This window comes from Eptesicus fuscus, chromosome 9 (assembly GCF_027574615.1).
Source record: "Eptesicus fuscus isolate TK198812 chromosome 9, DD_ASM_mEF_20220401, whole genome shotgun sequence".
NCBI lineage: Eukaryota > Metazoa > Chordata > Mammalia > Chiroptera > Vespertilionidae > Eptesicus > Eptesicus fuscus.
In genome coordinates this window covers 27,514,360-27,535,861 of record NC_072481.1, presented here as the reverse complement: position 1 = coordinate 27,535,861, position 21,502 = coordinate 27,514,360, and the positions used below count along the sequence as shown (strand labels likewise).

Below are 21,502 nucleotides of genomic sequence, written 5' to 3'. Positions count from 1 at the left end.
AGTATAAATGGTCAAATTTGTAAAATTCTAGATGCTGGGAGAACAGAATGGAATGGGGACTGGTGGTACAGAAGCCATGCCATTCAGGTTAGAAGAGTAATCCATAAAAGAAACTGTGAGAACCTGGATGAGTGATGGCAGAGGCAGGAAGAAATTCCAGAAGAAATTGGTGAGAGGAAATTCCAGAGTTTTAGGGACTAGATGACCGATTTTGGATGTCAGGGGGATCGCTTCTCAGCCTTTTGGCTAAGATCAAGTGAATGTCAGAGGTAAAAAGGATGGTTTCAGGAAGGAATCGTTTGAGAATGGTTCCCAGATATCTGGTTTAGAAATTCAGCAGGATGGAGATGGAGGAACTAGGAGGGTGAGGGGTTCAGTTCTGGAATGTGGAGTTTGCTGATATAGGATATGGGCAGGGGCATCTGGGAGATACTTGTATTTGTATATGTGGTTCTGGAATTCAAGGGTGTGGGTTGAAGGTTTAGATTAAGGATGCCAGCCTGCAGTCTGCCCAACGAATGCTGTCTTCGTTACAGAATAACCGAAGATTCAGCTGTGACCACGTTTGAGGCCCTGAAGGCTCGGGTCAGGGAACTTGAACGGCAGCTATCCCGTGGGGACCGCTACAAATGCCTCATCTGCATGGTGAGAGGAAGGGAACCTACGGTGCTCTTGGTCAGGCTTCAGGGCCCCCTAGGGTTTGCAGAGGGTCTCTGCACTGTGATCTGACCTCTTTAGAGGGTGGGCCAACCTCAGTGTGATCCCTTCTCTGCCCACCTCCTCCCTAGGACTCATACTCGATGCCCCTAACGTCCATCCAGTGTTGGCATGTGCACTGCGAGGAGTGCTGGCTGCGGACCCTGGTGAGGTGGCATGGGGATTGGGGAATGGGTGGCTGTTTTGGGGTACTGCCCAGATGTCCTTGCTTATGCTTGAGCCTGCTTTGAGAGGAATGAGGAGGGGCGAGGGGGAGCAGGAGCATAGAACACAGCCAGAAGCCAGGATCCCCGCCCCCTCCCCAAGCTCACCACATTCTCGCCTCCCCCCTCTGGGTTCACTGCTTGCTCCCTTCCCTCTGCCCGCACCCCCAGAAGGGAAGGCCCACTGTGTCACACATATTGGTGAGATCCTGGGTCAGGAGGAGGCTGGGTGTGGGTAAGCAGGACCAGGGCCTCAGCCCCTCCCCCTCCCATTACTAAGCTCCCTCTGCTCCTGCCCCTGTTCTTCGCTCGGGAGCAGCCATTAAAATGTCGCCCGGAGACAGCAATAAAAGGCCCGGACGTGGGCTCTGTGTCCTGATCAAAGGCCGTGTGTAATCTCGTTAGGGCCTCGGCAGCCACAGCTGGACCCAGCCTTGTTCTCATTACTGGGGCTCCTGCTGCGGGGCTGGCCAGGCGGTTTGATCCTGGCATCCCCCCAACACAGGAGCGTGCCTGCCTGCTCACAGAGGCTGCCCAGGCTTCCCAGCCTCGGCTGACAGGACCAAGGTGCCAGCACATAACTGGTACAAGCCCAGTGCTCACGTGAGCTAGCGTGCAGCACTGTGCGCATCACCAAAGCCCTCCCTGTTCTCCCCGCAGGGTGCCAAGAAGCTGTGCCCTCAGTGCAACACCATCACAGCACCCGGAGACCTGCGGAGAATCTACTTGTGAGCTAGCCACCCAGGCAGGCCTTGCCTCCAGCAGCCCCGCCTGCCGCCTCTGTGATGTGACCCTACCCCTTGTACATACTTGCACACAGGTTCCCCATGTACATACATGCACACACGCACGCACACACACAGGCCTCTGGAGCCAGAGTGGATGCTGAGGCCCAGGCCCTGCCACGCTCCCACCAGGATTGGGGACCATACCTGTTCCAGGTTCTGTTCCCAGGGTGGGGCAGGGAGGTGTAGGTGGGGTGGGTAGCAGGGCGAGGCTCCTGAGTTCCAGCCCCCAGACCGACCGACTGACAGACAGACGGACAGACATGCAAACACCAGACTGAAGCACATGTAATATAGACGTGTATGTTTACAATGTTGTGTATAAATGGGATGACTCCCCGCCCTCCCCCCGTCCCTCCCCTTTGGTTGTATGATTTTCTTCTTTTTTTTAAGAACACCTGGAAGCAGTGCCTCCTTCAGGGCTGGCTGGGGGCTCGGCCCATCCACCTCTTGGGGTGCCTGCCTCTCCCTCTCCCATGGTGTCCCTTCCCTCTCCCATGTGCTCGGTGTTCAGTGGTGTATATTTCTTCTCCCAGACATGGGGCACATGCCCCAAGGGACATGATCCTCTCCTTAGTCTTAGCTCCTGGGGCTCTTCATAAGGAGTTGGGGGAGGAGGAGGCACAGAAATGGGAACCGAGCCACAGCAGGAGCTGAGATCGGGGCTGGGTGAGGGTGCTCCTGGCTGCCCAGCCTTCTGCCAAGAACCATTCCTGGGATTAGAGCTGCTGTTCCCAGGGAAGCGTGTCGTCTCCCCACCCCTCCCGTGGGCCCCATGGTGTGATGCTGTGTCTGTATATTCTATACAAAGGTACTTGTCCTTTCCCTTTGTAAACTACATTTGACATGGATTAAACCAATATAAACAGCTGCTGCGTGTGTGTGTGTGTGTGTGTGTGTGTGTGTGTGTGTGTGCAGGGAGGGATGGATGACGGGGCGTAGACAGGCATTTAAGGGGTTAATTCCTGGCAGCAGTGGGGGGAAGGACTTGGCTGTGGGTGTGTAAAGCAGTATAAGGTTGGTCTGCTCAGGGACCCTGGAGCACTACATCTGTGGGGGTGGGGCTGGGGACCTAGACTCCTGACTATTGATGGGTGGGGGCTCCAGGTTAATTCCTTATCGATGTGGAATCGTCAGCTCATTAATCACAGAAGAGGTCAGAGCTTGGGGGTACAGAGGGGATGCAAGCACTAGCCCCCAATCTAGGGAAGGGGCAGCTATAAGCTTGGGTGAAAACAAGCCTCAGTCCCTGAAACATCCAGGGACCAAAAATGGAACCACTATCTCAGCACCATCATGGCTTTTTCTATTCTCCAGCCTAGCCCAGTTCAGCCACTGCCTGGTCCCCAAATGGAAACAGTAGAAACCCCTATTATCCAAGATGGACCCTCAAGGCAGACAACTGAGGTTGGGCAGCTAGCACTGGAGATGCTGCTTTGTCACGTCATCCCCATGGCCGCCCACTGCCCGTGAGTGATCAGCATCTCACTTGGTGTCTGGTCAGAGCAGTGCTCAAAGCTGCAGATGAGTACTTGCCCACCACAGAGCTTGTTTTGAGAAAATAAGATTCTGAAATTTAAAACCCCAGCGTATCTCCATTAACTCCAGACTCCTATTTACAAGTCCTCACATGCCAGGTCTACCCTTCATCTTCCCAAACTGGCTGCCTTAGGCACACCAATCTCGGGGGTACCCATGGTGCATACTACAGAATCGGGTCCAGTTGGCAGCTCCTGCCTCCTGCACTCAAATCACCCTGGTTGGAGACCAGCGGAGGCTCTTCAAAGCCCCATGCCCAACTTGATGGCTCCAAATACCTGAACACAAGGACCCTGAGGCTAAGATTCTAGGGAAACGTATGGCCTGTCCAGGTGGAACAACCACAGTGATGGTTAAGGTTTGGAAGACAATGGGCAATGCCTAGTTCCATCAGGCTGGCTCCTTTCAGGGCTCAACTCTCCCCTCTCCCTGCCTGGGACTCAGTAGGTCCTTGAGGGCTGATGACTCCCACCCTGGGGGCATATGCCCTCTAATAGGGGACATTAACCCTAAGCAAGGGCCTGAAGCTCACCCTGCTGTAGGATTCTTGAGCTCCATCTCATGGCATAGTCAGCACTGCCACCTGTTGGCCATGGCTAGGAATGCAGCCACAGCACAGGGCTCCGCTGCCAGCAGTTCCAGAGGTCCCAGAGAACGGACATGATGCAAGTAGAACTCGCTGAGTCCCTCAGCCCATCAGCCTGAGAATATCAGGGCTCAGCTCCCACCCAGAGCTTTCCCAGCCACCTTCACTTCCTGTCAAACTTTCAAATCTCATCACTGCCCCCCAAGTCCCTTGATCACCACAGTAAGCTCATTCAATCAACGAATATTTATTGAATACCTACTATGTACCAGCATTGTGCAGCAGTGACTTGTAACATGATAGGTGATACAGAACTCTAAGACTAAAGGCACCACTCCTGCCCAGAGAGAATCCAAGGGGGACTCCCTCAAGGAGATGAGGGAGTTTATTTCAGCCAAATGGCCCTTGCCCTGGCTCTGGTCTTCAGGGCTCCTGACCACCTGCCCCAGCTCCCATAGGGGTGCTGCTGTCTTCGCTCTGCTCCCCACTCCATCTGCCCATTACACACACACTTTGCAGCTTTCCTGGACCCAGTGGCTTCCTGGCAAAGTGTGGACCTGGGCAGGCCCGCCACCACTGCATCCTCACCTCTCCATCTGACTTCTACCTCAGACTCCCTGGCAGCGAGGGCAGAGAAGTCTGCGTGAACTGCCAAGTGAGATCCATAGGAATGGTGCTTCATGCTGTGGGACTTTGCCTTTCTGGGGCCTTGGAACAGAGATCACAGTCCCTGCCCCTGCCCGATCCTACCCTCTGGCACCTCCTCACAAAGCTCACTTTCCATTCAAGGAATCAGAGAATAATCCTGGGGCTCATTATCAACCCCCCCACCCCCAGTTGGTTAATCCTAACAGCCGAAACGCCACAGGAATCAGCAGCCTGACTGCTACACTTCTCCAAATACAACGCTGTCAGGCTCCTGCAGAGACATGCCCAGGCACTACCGCCCCTACCTAGGATCCTGGGGTAAGCAGACCACCAGTCTCCCAGGGCAGGGCCCAAAGGAATTCTCTACTTGGGAGACCACGAAGTCCCAAAGGGCTGAAGGGAGTTGAACCAGAAGAGGACCCCATCCATGGATACAGGTTGTGAGGGGTGTCAGGCATTTATTTCTGGAGCAGAGGTTAGGTGGGTGGGACAAGGACCTCAGCAGTGGACACAGCTGCGCATGAAGTTGACGCAGAGGCTCGTGTAGTAAGTAGGGTAGTCACGGAGGTGGCTGACATGTGCAGATGACACGAAGTCCACAGAGCGCACCAGGACCTGGTGTGCCAGGCGTGCCTCCACCATGCGTTCCACATCCCTGGCTAGGACCACTTCATCAGCCCTTGAGTACAGGTAGAGCTCGGGCCAGCGAGAGGCTGCGTCGAGTAGCCTGTCATAGAAGTGGGTATGGAAGAGGGCAGTGAGTGGAGCGAGCAGGACATGGAAGAGGCCTGCCACCAGGGCGAAGGCCACCAGGAGCAGCAGGCGCAGCGCAGCAGGCCGGTGCTCCAGGATGGCCGCCAGGGCCCGCAGGGCCCCCACCAGGTTGCTATCACCAGGACCGCTGTCAAAGATGGTGCCCACCACACGCAGGTGGCAGAAGCGCCGATGGGTCTGCAGGAGCTCCAGCACGTATCGGTACAGCATGACCCCGGCGTTGCTGAAGACGTGGAAGAGTAGGGGCTCCTTCTCAATCTCGTAATCAAAGAGGAGCTCAAGTAGCTTCTGGGCCAAAACACGAAGTGAAGGGATGCCCAGGGACTCGGAGAAGAAGACCATGTGCCACGGGGCTGTGTATCGGATCACAATGCAGCCCTGTGGAGGGATAGGGTGGGGGGGTAGAAGCTAAGGTCAGAGGGGTCCAGCGGCTCCAACTTCCACAAGCCCAGAAGCCTAGCAGTGCTCCAGGCCCTGCTGCAGCTGGGCCCAGCTCACCGCTCACAGACACAGTGCCTTCCAGAGTGGAAGGCTGAAGAATAATCACTTCACATTGGCCAAGCCCCCTCAGCCGGGATGGTATGTGAGGCCTGGAGCCCAGAGCATGCTTTGGAGACATCTGGGCTGAGCAGAAGGAAGTCTCCTCACTCTGGTCCACTTTGTCTCCCTCCCACTCATGATCTTGCACCCTCATCTACTCAGCTTGCTGCCTGGCCACACCCTGTTGCTGTACCTCCCCTCTGCACTGTGTCTACCTCCCCTCTGCACTGTGTCTACCTCCCCTCTGCACTGTGTCTACCTCCCCTCTGCACTGTGTCTACCTCCCTTCTGCACTGTGTCTACCTCCCCTCTGCACTGTGTCTACCTCCCCTCTGCACTGTGTCTACCTCCCTTCTGCACTGTGTCTACCTCCCCTCTGCACTGTGTCTACCTCCCCTCTGTACTGTGTCTACATCCCCTTCTGCACTGTGTCTACCTCCCCTCTGCACTGTGTCTACCTCCCAGGCACAAGGAGGTAGCCGGTAAGACCCAACAGGAGACACAGCCTGCAGGCCCCAGCCTTGACCACCAGAGGCCACTCATGAGCCAGACCCACATCAGATCAGTCTCGCCACTGCTACCTTCCTACAGGGCCCTGAGAGCAGGCCATACTTTCTGGCAACAGGTGCCTGGCACTCAAATCTGTCTGGTTCCAAGGCCTGGGATCACTCCTCCCACTTGCCCTGAAATTCCATGTATAGTAAGCACTATTGTTCCTCAAATTCTAAAATCTGAGCCAAATTCTCTCTAGGTTGATGTACCCCTCAAGACATGGACCAAGTCTCCAGGCCTGAGTCCTAATCCCCTCTCATTAACTTGTTCTAGAGACTAAGGGCCCTTTGTTAAGGGCCTCAGAGTTAGGCTGGCTCTAGGGTCAGACAGGGCTGGGTTCAATTCCTGGCACCACTTATTAACAATATGGACTTCATCTTCCTGAGTCTGTGTCTCCATCCATCTCTTAGGGTTATGGTCAAAATTAAATGAAAAAGTGTATCTCAAGTGCCCCAAACAGCACCTGGTACAAAGTAAATTCTTGACTTCCTCCCTGCAATCTGACATTTGCCCCAACTGCTCCTGGCACTGCTCTTACCAAAGCCCTGGCATCGGAGGGGGTCCTGACGCCACCTGGCCCCTTAGCTATGGAAATTTCACAGAGTGCTCTGTTCTCACTCCCCAGGAGGATGTGAAATGTCTTCCCACCCACCCCCAACCCACACACAGCATTGCCCACAAATGCGAGCACATCCCACCTCACTACCACACACGTGACTCCCGGACTAAACAAAGCCCGTCCACCACACCCCCCACGGGTGCAGACAGCCAAGGCGCCCACCACTCACTAGGGTGGCGCAGCTGCCAACACACACCCACAAGCGCATATCCCACTGGCGAGCACACACGTTCACGGCGCACTAACGAGGGAGCGCACACGCACACGCACTCCTCCCCAGGAGCATTCACGTGCAGAACTACCTGTCGGTTCGGACATAACCTCAGCAATTCCTGTGAACACCATCTTTGAGGGCACACATGGCGTCCCTCTACCTCTACCTCCCCTGTGATTCACACAGAGCTCGCCCTGGGAATTCCCCCCACACCCCGAGCTTCCCTGTGCCCACAGGTCTGGGCTTCACTGGGAGCTTCCAAGGTGCCTGGCATCTCTGCTGCCGCCTCCCCCGTCAGATGCTCCTGGAAGTCCCTGCACCAAGGACCTGTCAGTCTCTTCTCTCTCCCCCGAAGCCAACCGTCTTTCCATCTCTGCACGTGCTCAGTCCCAGGACAAGGCCCTGCTCTGTCACTCCTCACCACTCTCTCCTGTATTTCAGGCTCTTTCTCTCCCTAGATTCCTGCACAGACTAATCTCATTTAAAAAAAAAAAAAGCTTCTGCTTTACACCATGTTCCCCTCTAACTCCATCCCACCTTTTCTTCACGCTCCTAAACAAATTCTGACAGCCACCCTCGTCTCCACCACTTCCCTTCCACTGGCTCCGATATGACGACTGCACTGCTCTTGTGAAGGTCATCATCTTCTGCCGAAGGGTCTAACCCAGTGGTCGGCAAACCGCGGCTCACGAGCCACATGCAGCTCTTTGGCCCCTTGAGTGTGGCTCTTCCACAAAATACCACATGCGGGCGCGCACGTACAGTGCGATTGAAACTTCGTGGCCCATGCGCAGAAGTCGGTTTTCGGCCTGGGCGAGTCTATTTTGAAGAAGTGGCGTTAGAACACTCAAGGGGCCAAAGAGCCGCATGTGGCTCGCGAGCCGCGGTTTGCTGACCACTGGTCTAACCCATGACGGCTTTCGGTCCCCTCGTACTTCCCTCCCAGCAGCATTTGGGATCACACACTCCTAGATGGATTCTTTGGTAGCCCGGGCTCTTCAATAAGTTGTCATGAAAACTGTTCTAGATTTAAAAGAAGGTCAAGGAATTAGATGCAATGGGTGATCCTCAATTAGATTCTGATTTGGGCAAATCAGCTATAAAGGACACTTCGGGGACTATTAGAGAATCTGAATGTAGACTGGAAACTAGATGAGATGAAAATTTATTAACATGAGAAGGTGGAGATCAAAATCTGAAAAAAAGCAGGCTGTAAAATAGCATAGTCAATAGATCTCATTTAGGTAAAGAAACAGACACAGAGAGAAAAGCTGAAAGGATATATACTAACATGTAAACAGAGGTAATCGCTAGGTGGTAGAATAGGGTGTTTTTATTTTCTTTTAAATAATAAAGTGTTAGGAGTTTGGAGTTTTCTCCGAACCATCCTGTCCTCCCAGCTACCGGGTGAAGGCTCCCCTCCCTTTCCCAGACGACCCCTCCACTGGCCCTGCCACCTCAGCCCTCTGCCTTCCCCAGCTCTGCTCCCTCCCGTTCTCCCCGGGCCTCCGCCTCCATAACATCTTTCCGCTCCCCCTCTACAGTGGCCGCTTCCCAAAGACTGTGATTCCCAAACTTTCCTGGTTTTTCTTGTCCCTCTTTGGCCACCCCTCCTCTCCTCGTAGGACCTTCTCCATCTCCCACTCCTTTAACTCTGGGCTCCTCAGAGCTGTCTTAGGCCCTCTTCTCCTTGCCTTCCACATACTCCCTGGGGGAAGCTCATCCACCCAGGACCTTTGGCTTCTCCTCAGGAATCCTTGTCTCAAAAACACCGCCCTCTACTCAAGAACTGCCGCAGCCAGAACCCTGGCATTACCCTGGACCCCTCCCTATCCCTGTGCCCACACCCCATTGCTCACTAATCTACCATTCCACCTCCTAACAAGCTCCCTGATCCATCAACTTCCCTCCACTGGCACCACCAACTCAAGGTCCTGACACTGCAACACATTATGCCCAGCACACCAGCCCAGGTTCCTGCTGCCCAGATAGGCAGTATCAGCCAACAGAAACTTGAGGTCTGGGCGACTCCACTACTGGGAGCACATCACTGGGCTGTCCACTGTAGGGGATGGGGAGGGAGGAAGGGGAAGCAGGTCAGAGGGCTGAAGGAGACAGACCAGGCCACAGAGCTGGCAGCAAAGAGGGGATAAACCTACCAAAGACCCATGACCCCCGCATCTTCCTCACAGGCCTGTTCCTATCTTCGCTGCAGCCCAGAGCGGGGCCTCAGCAAGCTCTGTCCGCTGCCTGCAGTACTCACCCTTTTGTGGTAGATGGCGCTGTACTTGGCAAGGTTCTTGTCGGTGCAGCCACCCCAGCCCAAGAGAATCACCAAAGGCTGTCGAGTCCCCGCCTCCTTCCCACCTTGGCTCGGGCTGTTCTCTGAAACAGACAGGTTACTATCAGTACTGGAGTGGGGGTGGGGGTGGGAGTGACTGGCCAATCCAGAGTCAGCACCCCTCTGGCTGCAGGCAGGGAACAGAAGGCAGCAGGCCCAGGCACTGGCCAGCCCCTGTGTCTCATTTTCCCACAGGCTCCCTCCTCTGCCCGCTGGTCAGGTGGCCTCTCAGGAGGCAGGCACTACAGGGTCATAGGAAAAACCCACCTGAGGCTTTCTTTAGTGACTCAGAGACACAGCCCAGGTGAGAAAGGTGAATACTTTCTCCATGCAACTTCACCTTCTAATCCAGGGGCCGGCAAACTACAAGCATAGGCCAAAGCCAGCCATGGTCTGTTTTTGTATGACCTATGAGCTAAAAATAAAAATACTTTTTACGTTTTTAAATGGTTTTTAAAATTCAAAAGAAGAGGAATATTTTGTGACACATGAAAATTGTAAGGAATGTAAATGTGAGGGTCCACAAATAAAGTTTTATTGGAACACAGCCACATTCATTTACTTCTTGTGTATGGCTGTTTTCATGATAACACAGCAGAGCTGAGTAGTTGCAACAAAGACCCTGTGGTTCACAGAGCATAAAATACTTGTTGGTCCTTTACAGAAAAAGTTTACCAGCCCCTGTTCTAACTACACAAACAGCTGGAAGAAGAGGGTCTTAAAAAGAGAAATGGTGGCACAGTGTAAGCAGAGAGGGGGAGCAGACCGACTCCGAGGCCCATTCCAAACTACCTCCCTGTCTTGCCAGAGAATATTAGCTGATATTTAATGAGGTTTAACCTCATAACAACACTCAGAGGAATATTATTACAGATGAGTCAATTGAGGCACAGAGTGGTTAGGTTCCTTGCCTAAGGTCACACAGGCCCCTGCTCCCCATCCACCAGCTCTGTCATAACTAGAAGCACGCCTCCTCCAGTGATGGGTGAGGCACAAGCCAGCTGTCTGCTCTGTATCTGCTACTGCAGAGGCCTCCCTGCTACCCGGTTAGTCAGAACCCATCTCGTTTCCCCCGCCACGGGAGTGCCACCTCCTCAGGGGGACTTCTGTGCAGGGACTGCTAGTTATCCGCCCTCCCGAAAGGACTGGGCTGTGCCCTTCCAAGGATCAAGCCACTTGGCTATGTTCAGCTGCCACCCTGAGATTTATGGAGGCCGGTGGTGACCTGGCAACAGTAAATTTCAAGGCTAGTTAAGAGGATGGTAAATATAAATCACTAACCTTTGGACAAAAGGAAGACAACAATTTCCTGTGGAAATTAATGTGATTGAAAAGTTCAATGTTCCTGCTCTCCAGCAGGGGTGACTCCAGCCTTCGGAGATTAACTGCCTGCACCCACGGGGATCCCAGGCTGGGTTGCAACTCAGCCTGCAGCAGGAGCCGCCAGCGCCTCGGTCCCTTGCTGATGCCTGCCAGCCCTCCACAGCTCTCACTCAGGCCTCTCTGAATATCCTCACTCCTTACTGGGCTCGGTGTCCCCCTGTCCGCTGCCAGAGCAGCTCTGGTTCGGATCTGCCTTTGAATCTCCGAGACCCAGCAGCTGGGTTCCTGAGACCTACCCCAGGGGGCTCCCTTCCTTCTGTGCAGCTGTCTGAGCAGAGGCTCCCCTCCCCAGCCTAAAAGGGTCCCCTCCGTGGGCCACCACTAAGACACCAGCAAAGGGCTTTGGAATTTTCTCAAATAGAGCAGGCAGCCAAGGGAAGTCACATACCCTGGAGCCGCCCAGAGTTAAGGCCACCCAGCCAGCAGGGATGGCGCATTCCCCGGAGGGGAAGGTTCAGACAGCTGCTGCTGGGCCTCGGACTTGCCCCTTCTCCAACAGCTGGGATTTCTAACTCCATTTTGCTCCAGTGCAGGTTGCACTGGCCACCTGGGCTTCACCGACTCACGAAGGAATGGCTCTCCCCCAGATACGCCTCTCCATGAAGAAACTCAGCATGTGAACACCATGAATACACTGCCTACTCCCAGAGCCCCAGCTTTCTGTCATGGTCCTACAGGGGGAAGCTGGTCCCTCCACTCCTGCCAGGCACTCAAGGCTGCCCGCTGAGCCACACACCTGCAGGCACCTCCCACTCCCCAACACATTCTCCTCCCCGTGCCCTACTTTCTGTGCCCACTCTTAACTCAAGAGCCTTTGGCACGACCTCCTCCCCCTAGAGTCACGCGGCCCCTTTGGATTCTATACATGAAGTGCTGTAATCCAGAAAGCCCAAGGTGCTCTGGGAGCACGGCTGAGAGTGACAGTGACCAGGAAAGGCCTCCCAAAGGAAGACGCATTTGCTGTTCGGGCCTCGAAGGACTAGCGGGAGCATGCCAGGGGCAGGGGGCAGGGGCTACGGAGACGTTACAATCGGTCTGGGGCACAGCCAGCAGTCCCGGGGGCTAGCTGCCGAGGTGAGGGAGCAGCACCAATGGTCAGGAGAGCTGCCAAGAGTGGGACTGGGGCCCAGTCCTGAGGGCCTTCACACCAGGCTCAGGAGTCGGGACTTTATTCCACAGCAGCAGAGAACGAGTGAAGACTCAGGAACTGGGGGAACGGCATGATCCAGTCTGTACTGATTAACGACCTCCACAATTACTTGTTTAATGTCGTAGCCAGCAGGCTCCGTGAAGGCAGGAACCGGGTATGCCGTGCTCATCTCCACCCCCCCAGCGCCCAGCTCTGTAGCTGGCACATTCAGGCACTCGTGCTGCAGGAACACGTGGCTGTGAAGGGTGGATCCAAGGAGAGCGCTGGCATTCTCCTTGCTACCCATTGCCCCTTCCAGTCATAAAAGTAACTGCGATGGCTATTGCTATTTATGGCCACATCGGGATCATGATTCCTACAGTCTTGTGGGAGCCCCTGTTCCCCTCCCCTCCCCCTGCGACATCTCTCGGCCTCCAGCCACTCCCCTCAGGCACTGAACACAGGCACTGGCTCAGCCTCCTGCCTACACTCCAGGCTGACCATGGCCGCCTTGTTCCTAAACCATAAAACTCTCTGAAGTCCACATTTCCTTCCAGCTCCTACCCTCCCCCCCGCTTTCCCATTACAGAGAAAAACAATAACAGCAAAAAGAGCATTATGTGCCAAGCAGTATTCCAAGCACTTTACCTATCAACTCACTTTGTCTTCACAACAATCCTATGAACAAGAAACTGTTATTATTCTCATTTTACAGATGAAAAACTAAGCCATGGAGATAGTAAATAACCTGCTCAAAATTACACAACTAAGCAGTGAAGCAGGAGCCCAAACCCAAGTGGTCTGGAGACCAGCTTATAACCACTTTCTCAGCCTGCCCCGGGTAACAAAACCCAAGGCCCCAGTCCCAACCGATTTATATGGCTCAGCTCCAAGCCTGTACACGCAGCTGCCTCTGTACACGAACAGGTCCAACTCTGACCTCCTCAGGGGACTGTTCACACCAGCCAGAACCTCACCATTTGCTGCCTCATTTGGGCCTGCAGCCATCCTATGAGTGAGCTACTGCTGTTAGCTATGGTCTCCATCTTACAGGTGAGAAAACTGAAGCACAGAGAGGGCTAAGTCCCTCTGCAAGAACATGCAGCCAAAGTGGCAGAGCCAGCGTCCATCCCTGGACCGCCGCGCCACACTGCCTCCGTCTCCAGGACCTCGCACAAGCTCCTCGCTCCCCGGCTGATGCTGATGCTCCATGTTTATGCTTTGCTGATGCCCACTCCACCTTCTGAGCAGCTCACTGTTCACTTCCAGGAAGCCCCCCTTGATGCCCTCCCCATCCCCTTCCCCCCCATCCCCAATCACCAGAGGGGTTAGATGGCCCTCCTCGGCACTGTCACAGCACCCACCATCACTAGGCCACTGCACTCCTCACCGCCCTGAAAGTGTCCCTTAGGAACTCCTTAGGCAGGAGACTACTGTATCATGCAAGGCAAGAGATGGCAAAGACCCGAACCGAGCAGCGGGAGGCAGGAGGACGGGGAGGGAAATGACAGGGAGAAGAGAGAGAGTCACAATTTTGGAACGAAAGTATCAAAAGTCTCAAAAATATACAATATCTGACTTGGTAATTCCACTTCTAAGAAAGCAAAATGTTTCATGGAAATATTTAATAAAATGTTAAGCAGATCACAGACACAACATGCAAGAGATAAAACTTAGGATAAAATATGGGAGCAGATTGGCACTGGCAGGCTGTGTGCGTCCTTTCCGGCGACGCAGTCACGGAGTGGCCAAGGGCCTGCGGAACATCATGCTTAAGCTTTACTGTGACTGCGATCCACACCTCACTCTGACTGTCCGACTTGGAGAAAGGCACGGCAGTGGCAGGAAACAGAGAGTGTGAAAACCTACTCTCAGAAATGGATGGAAGAGCTGGCTCAGAGCCTGACTGACCAAACCACCGCAGCATTTCCGCAAGGAGACACCTCCTAATCCGCTCTGCTCCTCCTCCTGCAGGGGTGACCATCCCACCTCCCCGCAGCCTTTCAGCACCCCACAGGGGGGGGGGCCCTTCCATGATGCCAATGATGGGTCCTGCTCCTCCTGGGATGGTGCCAGTGGGACCTGCTCCTGAAATGGGGCCGCCCAGGGGAGAGCACATGCCAAGGACGCCTGGGCCCCCAAGGATGAGACCTCCCTCCCGTCCCATGATGGTGCCCGCTCGGCCCCGAATGACTCAGCCCGGAATGACTCGACCAGACAGATAAGGAGAGAGGGAGCCACTTTCTATCGGTTTCTATTACTTGTTCTACTTCCCCGGAGATCATGGTGCTGCGACTCTGGGTGTTTTCTAACATCGTGATAAGGAAAAGTCACCCCCTCTAAGAGAGGGGAGTGGTGGGACCAAAACAAGCAGTTCTCGTTTGTATTGTGAAAAGTGAAAATAAAATGGTCAACTCTTTTAGTTAAAAAATATAGATATAGGAGTACATCTTTGTGACCTTGGATAAGGCAACGGTTTCTTAGACATGAACAAAAGTATAAAGAATAAAAGAAAGCTGAGACCGGTTTGGCTCAGTGGATAGAGCATCGGTCTGCGGACTGAAGGGTCCCAGGTTCGATTCCGGTCAGGGGCATGTACATTGGTTGCGGGCACATCCCCGGTGGGGGGTGTGCAGGAGGCAGCTGGTCGATGTTTCTCTCTCATCGATGTTTCTGGCTCTCTGTCCCTCTCCTTTCCTCTCTGTAAAAACTCAATAAAATATATTAAATTTAAAAAAAGAATAAAAGAAAGCAGATAAATTGGGACTTCATCTAAATTGAACTTTTGTATTTCAAACGACACCATCAAAAAGTGGGGAAAAAAATCTTAGCCAAATCAGTTTGGCTCAGTGAATAGAGCGTTGATCCACGGACTGAAGGGTCCCTGGTTCAATTCCAGTCAGGGACACATACTTTGGTTGCTGGCTGGATCCCCCTGAGGGAGGCAACCAATCGATGTGAGTGTTTCTTTCTCTCTCTCTCTCTCCTCCTCCCTTCCACTCTCTCTAAAATCAATGGAGAAATATGCTCAGGTGAGAATTAACAACAACAAAATCCACAGAATGGGAGAAAATATTTGCAAATCATGTATCTGACAAGGGGCTTGTATCAGGATATAGTAAAACCTCTTAACAATTCAACAATAAAAAGACAAATAACCTAATTTTAAAATGGGCAAAGGACTTGAAGAAACACTTCTCCAAAGACATATAAAAAAAAAAAAAAGACATATGAAAGGCCAATAGCACATGAAAAGATGCTCAACATCTTAAGCATGAGAAAAATTAAAATCAAAACCACAATGAGATACCATCTTATACCCTCTATGATGGTTATAATAAAAAAGTCAGATAGTGCCTTGGCCAGTGTGCTTAATGGTTAGAGTGTTGGCCTGCACACCGAAGGGTCTCAGGTTTGATTCCCAGTCAAGGGCATATACCTGGGTTGCAGATTTGATCCTCACCCCCCAGTTGGAACGTGTGTGGGAGGCAACCAATCGACATGTCTCTCACATTGATGTTTCTCTCTCTCTCTACCCCTCCCTTTCACTCTCTCTAAGGATCAATGGAAAAAATATCCTCATCCCTTGGGTGAAGATTAATAAAAATTTAAAAAGTCAGATAGTAAAAGGGCTGGTGAGGATATGAAGAGGTCAGGACCCTCATATACTGCTGGTGAGAATGTAAAAAGGTGCAGCCACTTTGAAAAAAAGTTTGGCAGTTCCTCAAAAAAATTAAACATAGAGTTACCGTATGACCCAGCACTTCCACTCCTAGGTTTACACCCCCAAGAGAAGTGAAAACATATGTCAACAAAAATACAGTACAAAAATACCTGTACACAAATGTTCATAAGAGCATTATTCATAACTAGAGGCCCAGCGCACGAAATCGCGCGGCCCCACCCACCTGCCCACGCCTCACCGCGCCCACCTCACTGCACCCACCCGTCCGCCCACCAGCCACCAGCCTTGCTGCGATCAGAGCCTGTGGGCCACGGGGGAGGGACAGAGAGGTGCTCCAAGCACTTCATGGTGACCGGTCATTTGGTCGTTACGGCGTTACAGCACTGGCTTTTTATAATATAGCCAAAAGGGAAGTAATTCAAATGTCTATCACCTATAAATGGATAAACAAAATGTGATATCCATACAATGAAATACTATTTGGTCATAACAGGAATGAAGTACTGATACATGCTATAACATGGATGAACTTTGAAAACAAATGCCAAGTGAAAGAAGCCAGCCACAAGACCATATATTGCATGATTTCGTTTATATGAAATGTCCGGAACAGGCAAACCCATTGACAGAAAGTAGATCAGCGGTTGATAGCAGCTAAAGGGAGGGGGAAATGGGGGAGTATTAATGGGTACAGGGTTTCTTGTTGAGGTGCTGAACATGTTCTGGAATTAGACAATGGTGATGGCTGCACAATTCTGTGAAAGCCAATGAATTGTACATATTAAAAGGGTAAATGTTATGGTACATGAATTATATCTCAATAATGCTATTATTTAAAAAAGGAAAATACATTAAGTGAAAAAGCAAGTTGAAAAGCAATATAAGCCAAAACCGGTTTGGCTCAGTGGAGAGAGCGTCGGTCTGCAGACTGGAAGGTTCCAGGTTTGATTCCGGTCAAGGGCATGTACATTGGTTGCGGGCACATCCCCGGTGGGGGGCGTGCAGGAGGCAGCTGGTGGATGTTTCTCTCTCATTGATGTTTCTAGCTCTCTATCCCTCTCCCTTCCTCTCTGTGAAAAATCAATAAAATATATTTTTAAAAAAAGAAAAGAAAAGCAATATAAACAACAGAATACACATATATTTATATTTGTATATATGCATATATATATATATATGTATACACACACACACACAAACATATATGCACAGAAAAATACATCAAAGATTAATAGCAATTATTTCGGGGACTAGAGGCAACTGTTTTTTCATGATATTTTTTACCCATATTCTAAAATGAGTACGTATCACTTTTGCAATAAGCGTTAAAATGTTATTTTTTAAAATGGGGGGAGGGTGTTTCAGAGAGCCAAAGCAGTTGAGAAATGACAGAGATCAAGCCTGGCAGAAGTATTCCTTTCAACCCTGGCACTTTCCGCGCACCACACAAAACAATTTAATCTCACAGGCTCCCTGTCCTCTAGAATTTCTCAACAAAACAACACTGACAGCAATAATACAGGAATTACAGATACATATATTGTACAACAGTTCAAGTCATAAAACTGAAGCATAAATTAGATTGTGCACACCCCAGGGGCATACGGCCATGACAAAGGGAAGGGCTGACAAGGCATAAGAGTCTGTGGCACAACATGTGCTTTTTATCTGTAAGCCAGAATCAAAACACAAAGAACCTCTGTTTTCTTTGTTAAATGTGAAGAATAAAAGGACACCCAAATTGTCTCCTGCCCAGAAATATTTTTTTAGAGTCTCAGAGTTCCTATATTTAAACCAAATTACTTTATTTTAAATTTACTTTTTTTTAACTTCCTGAAATAACAGCATAGGAGAGTAGCATAGTACCTAAGGGTACATAATATATAAAACAATAACTGGGTTCAAATCTCTGGCTCTGCCACTAATAACTAGGAAGGAGATCTTGAGCAAGTTCTCTAAGCTCTCATTTCCTTATCTGTGAAATGGGGATAATAATGCAAAGGATTAAGTAGGAAAATGACTATAAAGGGCCTAGCAAGGCTCCTGGCATAGAGAAAGAGTTCAATAAATCAAAATTATTATTATTACTTCAGGAGAAAAGCATGCTCATTGTAGAAAAGGAGAAAATGAATATCTAATAAAATTGGAATCATACTGTTTTGTAATCTGCTTTCTTCGATTTAGCAATATATTGTGAACATCTCTCCCTGTCAGTTTATATATTTCTACACCATTCTTTTTAGTGGCTGCAGAGCAGCTATAGAATATAATTTATGGTGACCAATCTCCCATTATTAGACATGATGTTTCCAGTTTTTTTGCTATTATAAAGATACTTTACTGGACACCTCTTTCTTTGTGCATGTCCTTAATTGTTTCCTAGAAATGGAACTGTATTCAAGCAACATTTCCTAATAGCAACTGAAAGCTGATGCAAAAGCTTAGGAGTGAGGCTCCTGAGTTGAAATCTGGGATAACCTGGGACAAGGTATTTCCCCAAGGAAATGAGATGAAAATGGGGTATTAGGAGGTGCAGGGGATCACTGGTCAGAGAAGAAGAGGGGTGGGTTGTAGAGATTCCAGGTCAAGGGAACGGCTTCAGTAAAGGACCAGACTGACTCCCCTCGGCATGGGCAGCCATGTATACCTGTGGTGGGATTCCCAGGAGGGATCTGAGCCAGCCTGCCCAGCCTGGGCTCTGAATGACCCCGGGTCTGCAGCTGCCTTCCTGCTAACTGATGTGCCAGCAGCAGCTGCTCACCTCTCTGTCAACTCACTGCAGTGCTGGGCTCTGCGGTTTGATGTTCAAATATGGGGGGAAAGCAATTCCAGAAACCAAATATGACTGTCCTATATACTTCTCCACCATTAAACAGTAAATGCGAAATTTGGAGGACAATCTCTGGGGTCCCCAAAGACTGTCACTGTGTGAAGCCATGTCAGCCTGGAGGGGAGCTCTCTGCAGATGGGAAGCAAATGGATTCAGGGGATCACAGTGCTGTTTCCTCTTTCTGAGAATTCCTACAACCTCCAGCTCAGCTCTGGGGTATGCACTTTGAGAGAAAGGCACGATGAACTAAAGCCAGTCCAGAGGAGCAATAAGGAGGTTGTTAGAACTACATCAGAGAAGGGACAGCGGAAGGCCCTGGAGGTATTTCTCTTGGAGAAGAAATTTGAGGAAGGCATGAAGCTGTCCTCTTGAGAGAGGAAATTACTGTTGTACCCACCACGACCCTCTAGCCTTCCACTTACATCATTGTGAAACCAGCTGCTTATAAACCTCACCCCTTCCCGAAACCACAGCTCTCTAAAGGGAGTCTGTGTATGAGTCACTTCTGAGGCACCAGCAACTAGCACATGGCCAGGACACAGAAAATGCTGAACTGAAAGGAAATGGCAGGAAGGCCTATTGTGGGTCAAGAAAGGGAAGGGCTTTCTAACAATCCCAGTTGCCTCCAACAGGCCAGGATGTTTGGGAGAAAGCTGTCAGGGAAGGGTCTGGTAGCCACAGAACGCCCTCACGCTAGCAGGAGGATGCAGAACAAAAGGGCCCCCTGAGATTTCTTTCAATTCTAGGACCCAGTCTCCTCAAGCAGTGAGGGGAGCCACAAGCAGAGAAAATACACCAACAACGTGTCAGGCACACACATCCAGTCCCTATCTTGTTAACCCTCACAATCCCAATAATTATTATTATTCCCATTTTACAGTGGAGAAATCTGAGGCTCGGAGAGGTTCAACTACTTGCCAAGCCACAGACCCAGGAAGAGGTAGATCTGAAATACTAACCAAGACCACCAGGCTGCCACCTGGGCTGAGAGAGAACTTCTGCCTTCCTGGCCATGCAGCAGAGGCTCTCCAAGGACAAGAATATTAACTGGCTTCATCTCCCCCTGATGCCGAAACTTCCCAAAAGCACTTTTACATCTATTAGCCCCGTGGTCCGCAAACCGCGGCTCGAAAGCCACATGCGGCTCTTTGGCCCCTTGAGTGTGGCTCTTCCACAAAATACCACGGCCTGGGCGAGTCTACTTTGAAGAAGTGGCGTTAGAAGAAGTTTAAGTTTAAAAAATTTGGCTCTCAAAAGAAATTTTAATCGTTGTACTGTTGATATTCGGCTCTGTTGACTAATGAGTTTGCCGACCACTGTATTAGCCCAAGAGCCCTAAGCCAACAGATCAGGTTTCCCTGAGCCCCGCTCTAGGGAAATACAGCTGGTCTAGAGCCATTTGTTCTGTGGGAGCCCGGCGGCTGCCCTCCTCTCTCAGAGCCCAACCAAGGAACACAAGAAGCTACGGGAGGGGTCTAGGAAGTCTCTCCTGAGGGAAGCATCATCTGAGCTAAGCCTTAAATGATGAGCCGGACAAAGTGGTGGAGCAGTGTGGGGCAGCAGAGGGGAAAGGGCATTCCAGACACAGGAAACAGCAGAAGCAAGAAGTGTGTGGAGAATCACAAGCAGTTCGGTTGCCAGAACATAAAACTCAAATTGAACAGTGGAAGGACATGGTGACCAAAGAGGCAAGCAGGGGCTGATAAATTATGAAGGACTTTGAAAGCCGTGTTAAGGAATCTGGACTTGATTTATCCTGAGGGCAATAAGGAGCCAATGAAGGGTTTTACACGGAGCAGTGATAAGATCAAACCTCTGCCTATGAGGCTGAGCTGTGGCAGGGAGACTGGAGGCGTGAAGGCGATGTGGAGCGATGCAGGGGAGAGACATGCTGGACTTAGGCTGGCATGTACTCCAAGGCTCCTCCACCGTAATTCCCAGTCAGGGCCCAACCTTCCATTCTCTGGGCCCCTAATCCTACTCACACTGCCAAGGACCCAGGCCTACTCCACAAGCTACTCATTTTAGGGAGCCTCCCACACACCTTTCTTTAATGAGATGACTATAGGGAGAAGAAGAATGCTAATCACTAAACTCACTCCATTCCAGGCACTATGCTGGGTCCTCAACACAAACAACCTCAGTTGTGCAACCAACAACCCTCTGAGGGAGGTTACTACCGGTATGCCCGTTTTGCAGAAGAGGAAACTGAGGTTTAGAGGGGGTTGCCTGCCAAAGGGCATCCAGCTACTAAAGGGAGGAATCAGGATGTGAACCGACTTCAATCTGGCGGCAGGGGGCAGGGGCTGCTCTGTTAACCACAGCAGTTGAGAGTAGAGAGGAGGGAGGGATGAGGGTTGTGTGTCCCGGGCTTCCGCGAAGTCCCCGGGGGGGGGGGGGGGGGGGAAATAGTGGGCGGAACCAGAAAGGCTAGACGTGGGAAGCCCGACCCCAAACAAAGGAATCAGAAGGGCCCCTGCCCTCCCCGCCTTCAGCTACCAGGAGAAAGACAAGAGCGTGGCCTTTAACACTCCGATTGAAAAGACAAAAAAAGGGCCCCGAAGAGCAGAGGACGCAGGGAAGGGAAGAGGCTCCGACAGGTTGAGTGCCCGGGGGCGGGGCTTACAAGGGGGCGGAGCTCTCTGACCCATTCCGAGTCCGAGACCAGCGGGACCCTGCGAGGGGGCTGGCCGCGAGGGGGCGGGGCTGCGAGGGGCGGGGCCACAGCTGCGCTAGCGACCCACAGACTCGTTAGGTCCCCTCCCCATGACGGGACCAACCCTCATTCCATACCCCGGCTCCGGCAGGGCTGATCCGGGATCTCAATGATGTAGTCCAGCTCAGCCGAGGACATGGTGACGGTGCCGGCCCTCAGCACGGGCCTGCCGCCGGAACTCCCGCTCGCGCGCTCGCACCTCACCCGGGCGCCTCCTGGACACTGCCCAATCACCACCCAC

The 21,502-nt window shown here is 51.6% G+C and overlaps 2 protein-coding genes across 5 annotated transcripts in view; one reads left to right on the top strand and one right to left on the bottom strand.

Annotated features, from left to right (window-relative positions):
- RNF220 (ring finger protein 220) overlaps positions 1-2,576 on the top strand; it is a 227,805-nt gene extending 225,229 nt beyond the window's left edge. For all 3 annotated transcript variants that reach the window (XM_008151217.3, XM_028160154.2, XM_054720642.1), the window contains 3 exons: positions 537-645; positions 789-863; positions 1,581-2,576. In XM_008151217.3, the coding sequence (XP_008149439.1) occupies positions 537-645; positions 789-863; positions 1,581-1,652 (256 nt within the window). In that variant the 3' untranslated portion in view covers positions 1,653-2,576. The remainder of the gene's footprint in view (positions 1-536; positions 646-788; positions 864-1,580) is intronic.
- A 2,336-nt stretch (positions 2,577-4,912) lies between these two features.
- TMEM53 (transmembrane protein 53) lies at positions 4,913-21,501 on the bottom strand. Of its 2 annotated transcripts, XM_008151216.3 has the most exons (3): positions 21,339-21,501; positions 9,441-9,562; positions 4,913-5,630 (listed from the first exon to the last, which is right to left on the bottom strand). In XM_008151216.3, the coding sequence occupies exons 1-3, from the start codon at positions 21,397-21,399 to the stop codon at positions 4,977-4,979; spliced, it is 837 nt and encodes a 278-aa protein (XP_008149438.3). In that variant the 5' UTR covers positions 21,400-21,501; the 3' UTR covers positions 4,913-4,976. The 2 variants fall into 2 exon arrangements, with proteins under 2 accessions (XP_008149438.3, XP_028015958.1); XM_028160157.2 differs by lacking the exon at positions 9,441-9,562 and having other exon boundaries at positions 21,339-21,494.
- Between the last annotated feature and the right edge of the window lies 1 nt (position 21,502).

Excerpts from the sequence above, each read along its gene's own strand:
- TMEM53 (XM_008151216.3), bottom strand. The coding sequence starts at position 21,399 with ATGTCCTCGGCTGAGCTGGACTACATCATTGAGATCCCGGATCAGCCC. Across the intron at positions 9,563-21,338 it reads TCAGCCCTGCCGGAGCCGGG|AGAACAGCCCGAGCCAAGGT; the intron begins GTATGGAATGAG and ends TGTCTGTTTCAG. Across the intron at positions 5,631-9,440 it reads GCGCCATCTACCACAAAAGG|GGCTGCATTGTGATCCGATA; the intron begins GTGAGTACTGCA and ends ATCCCTCCACAG.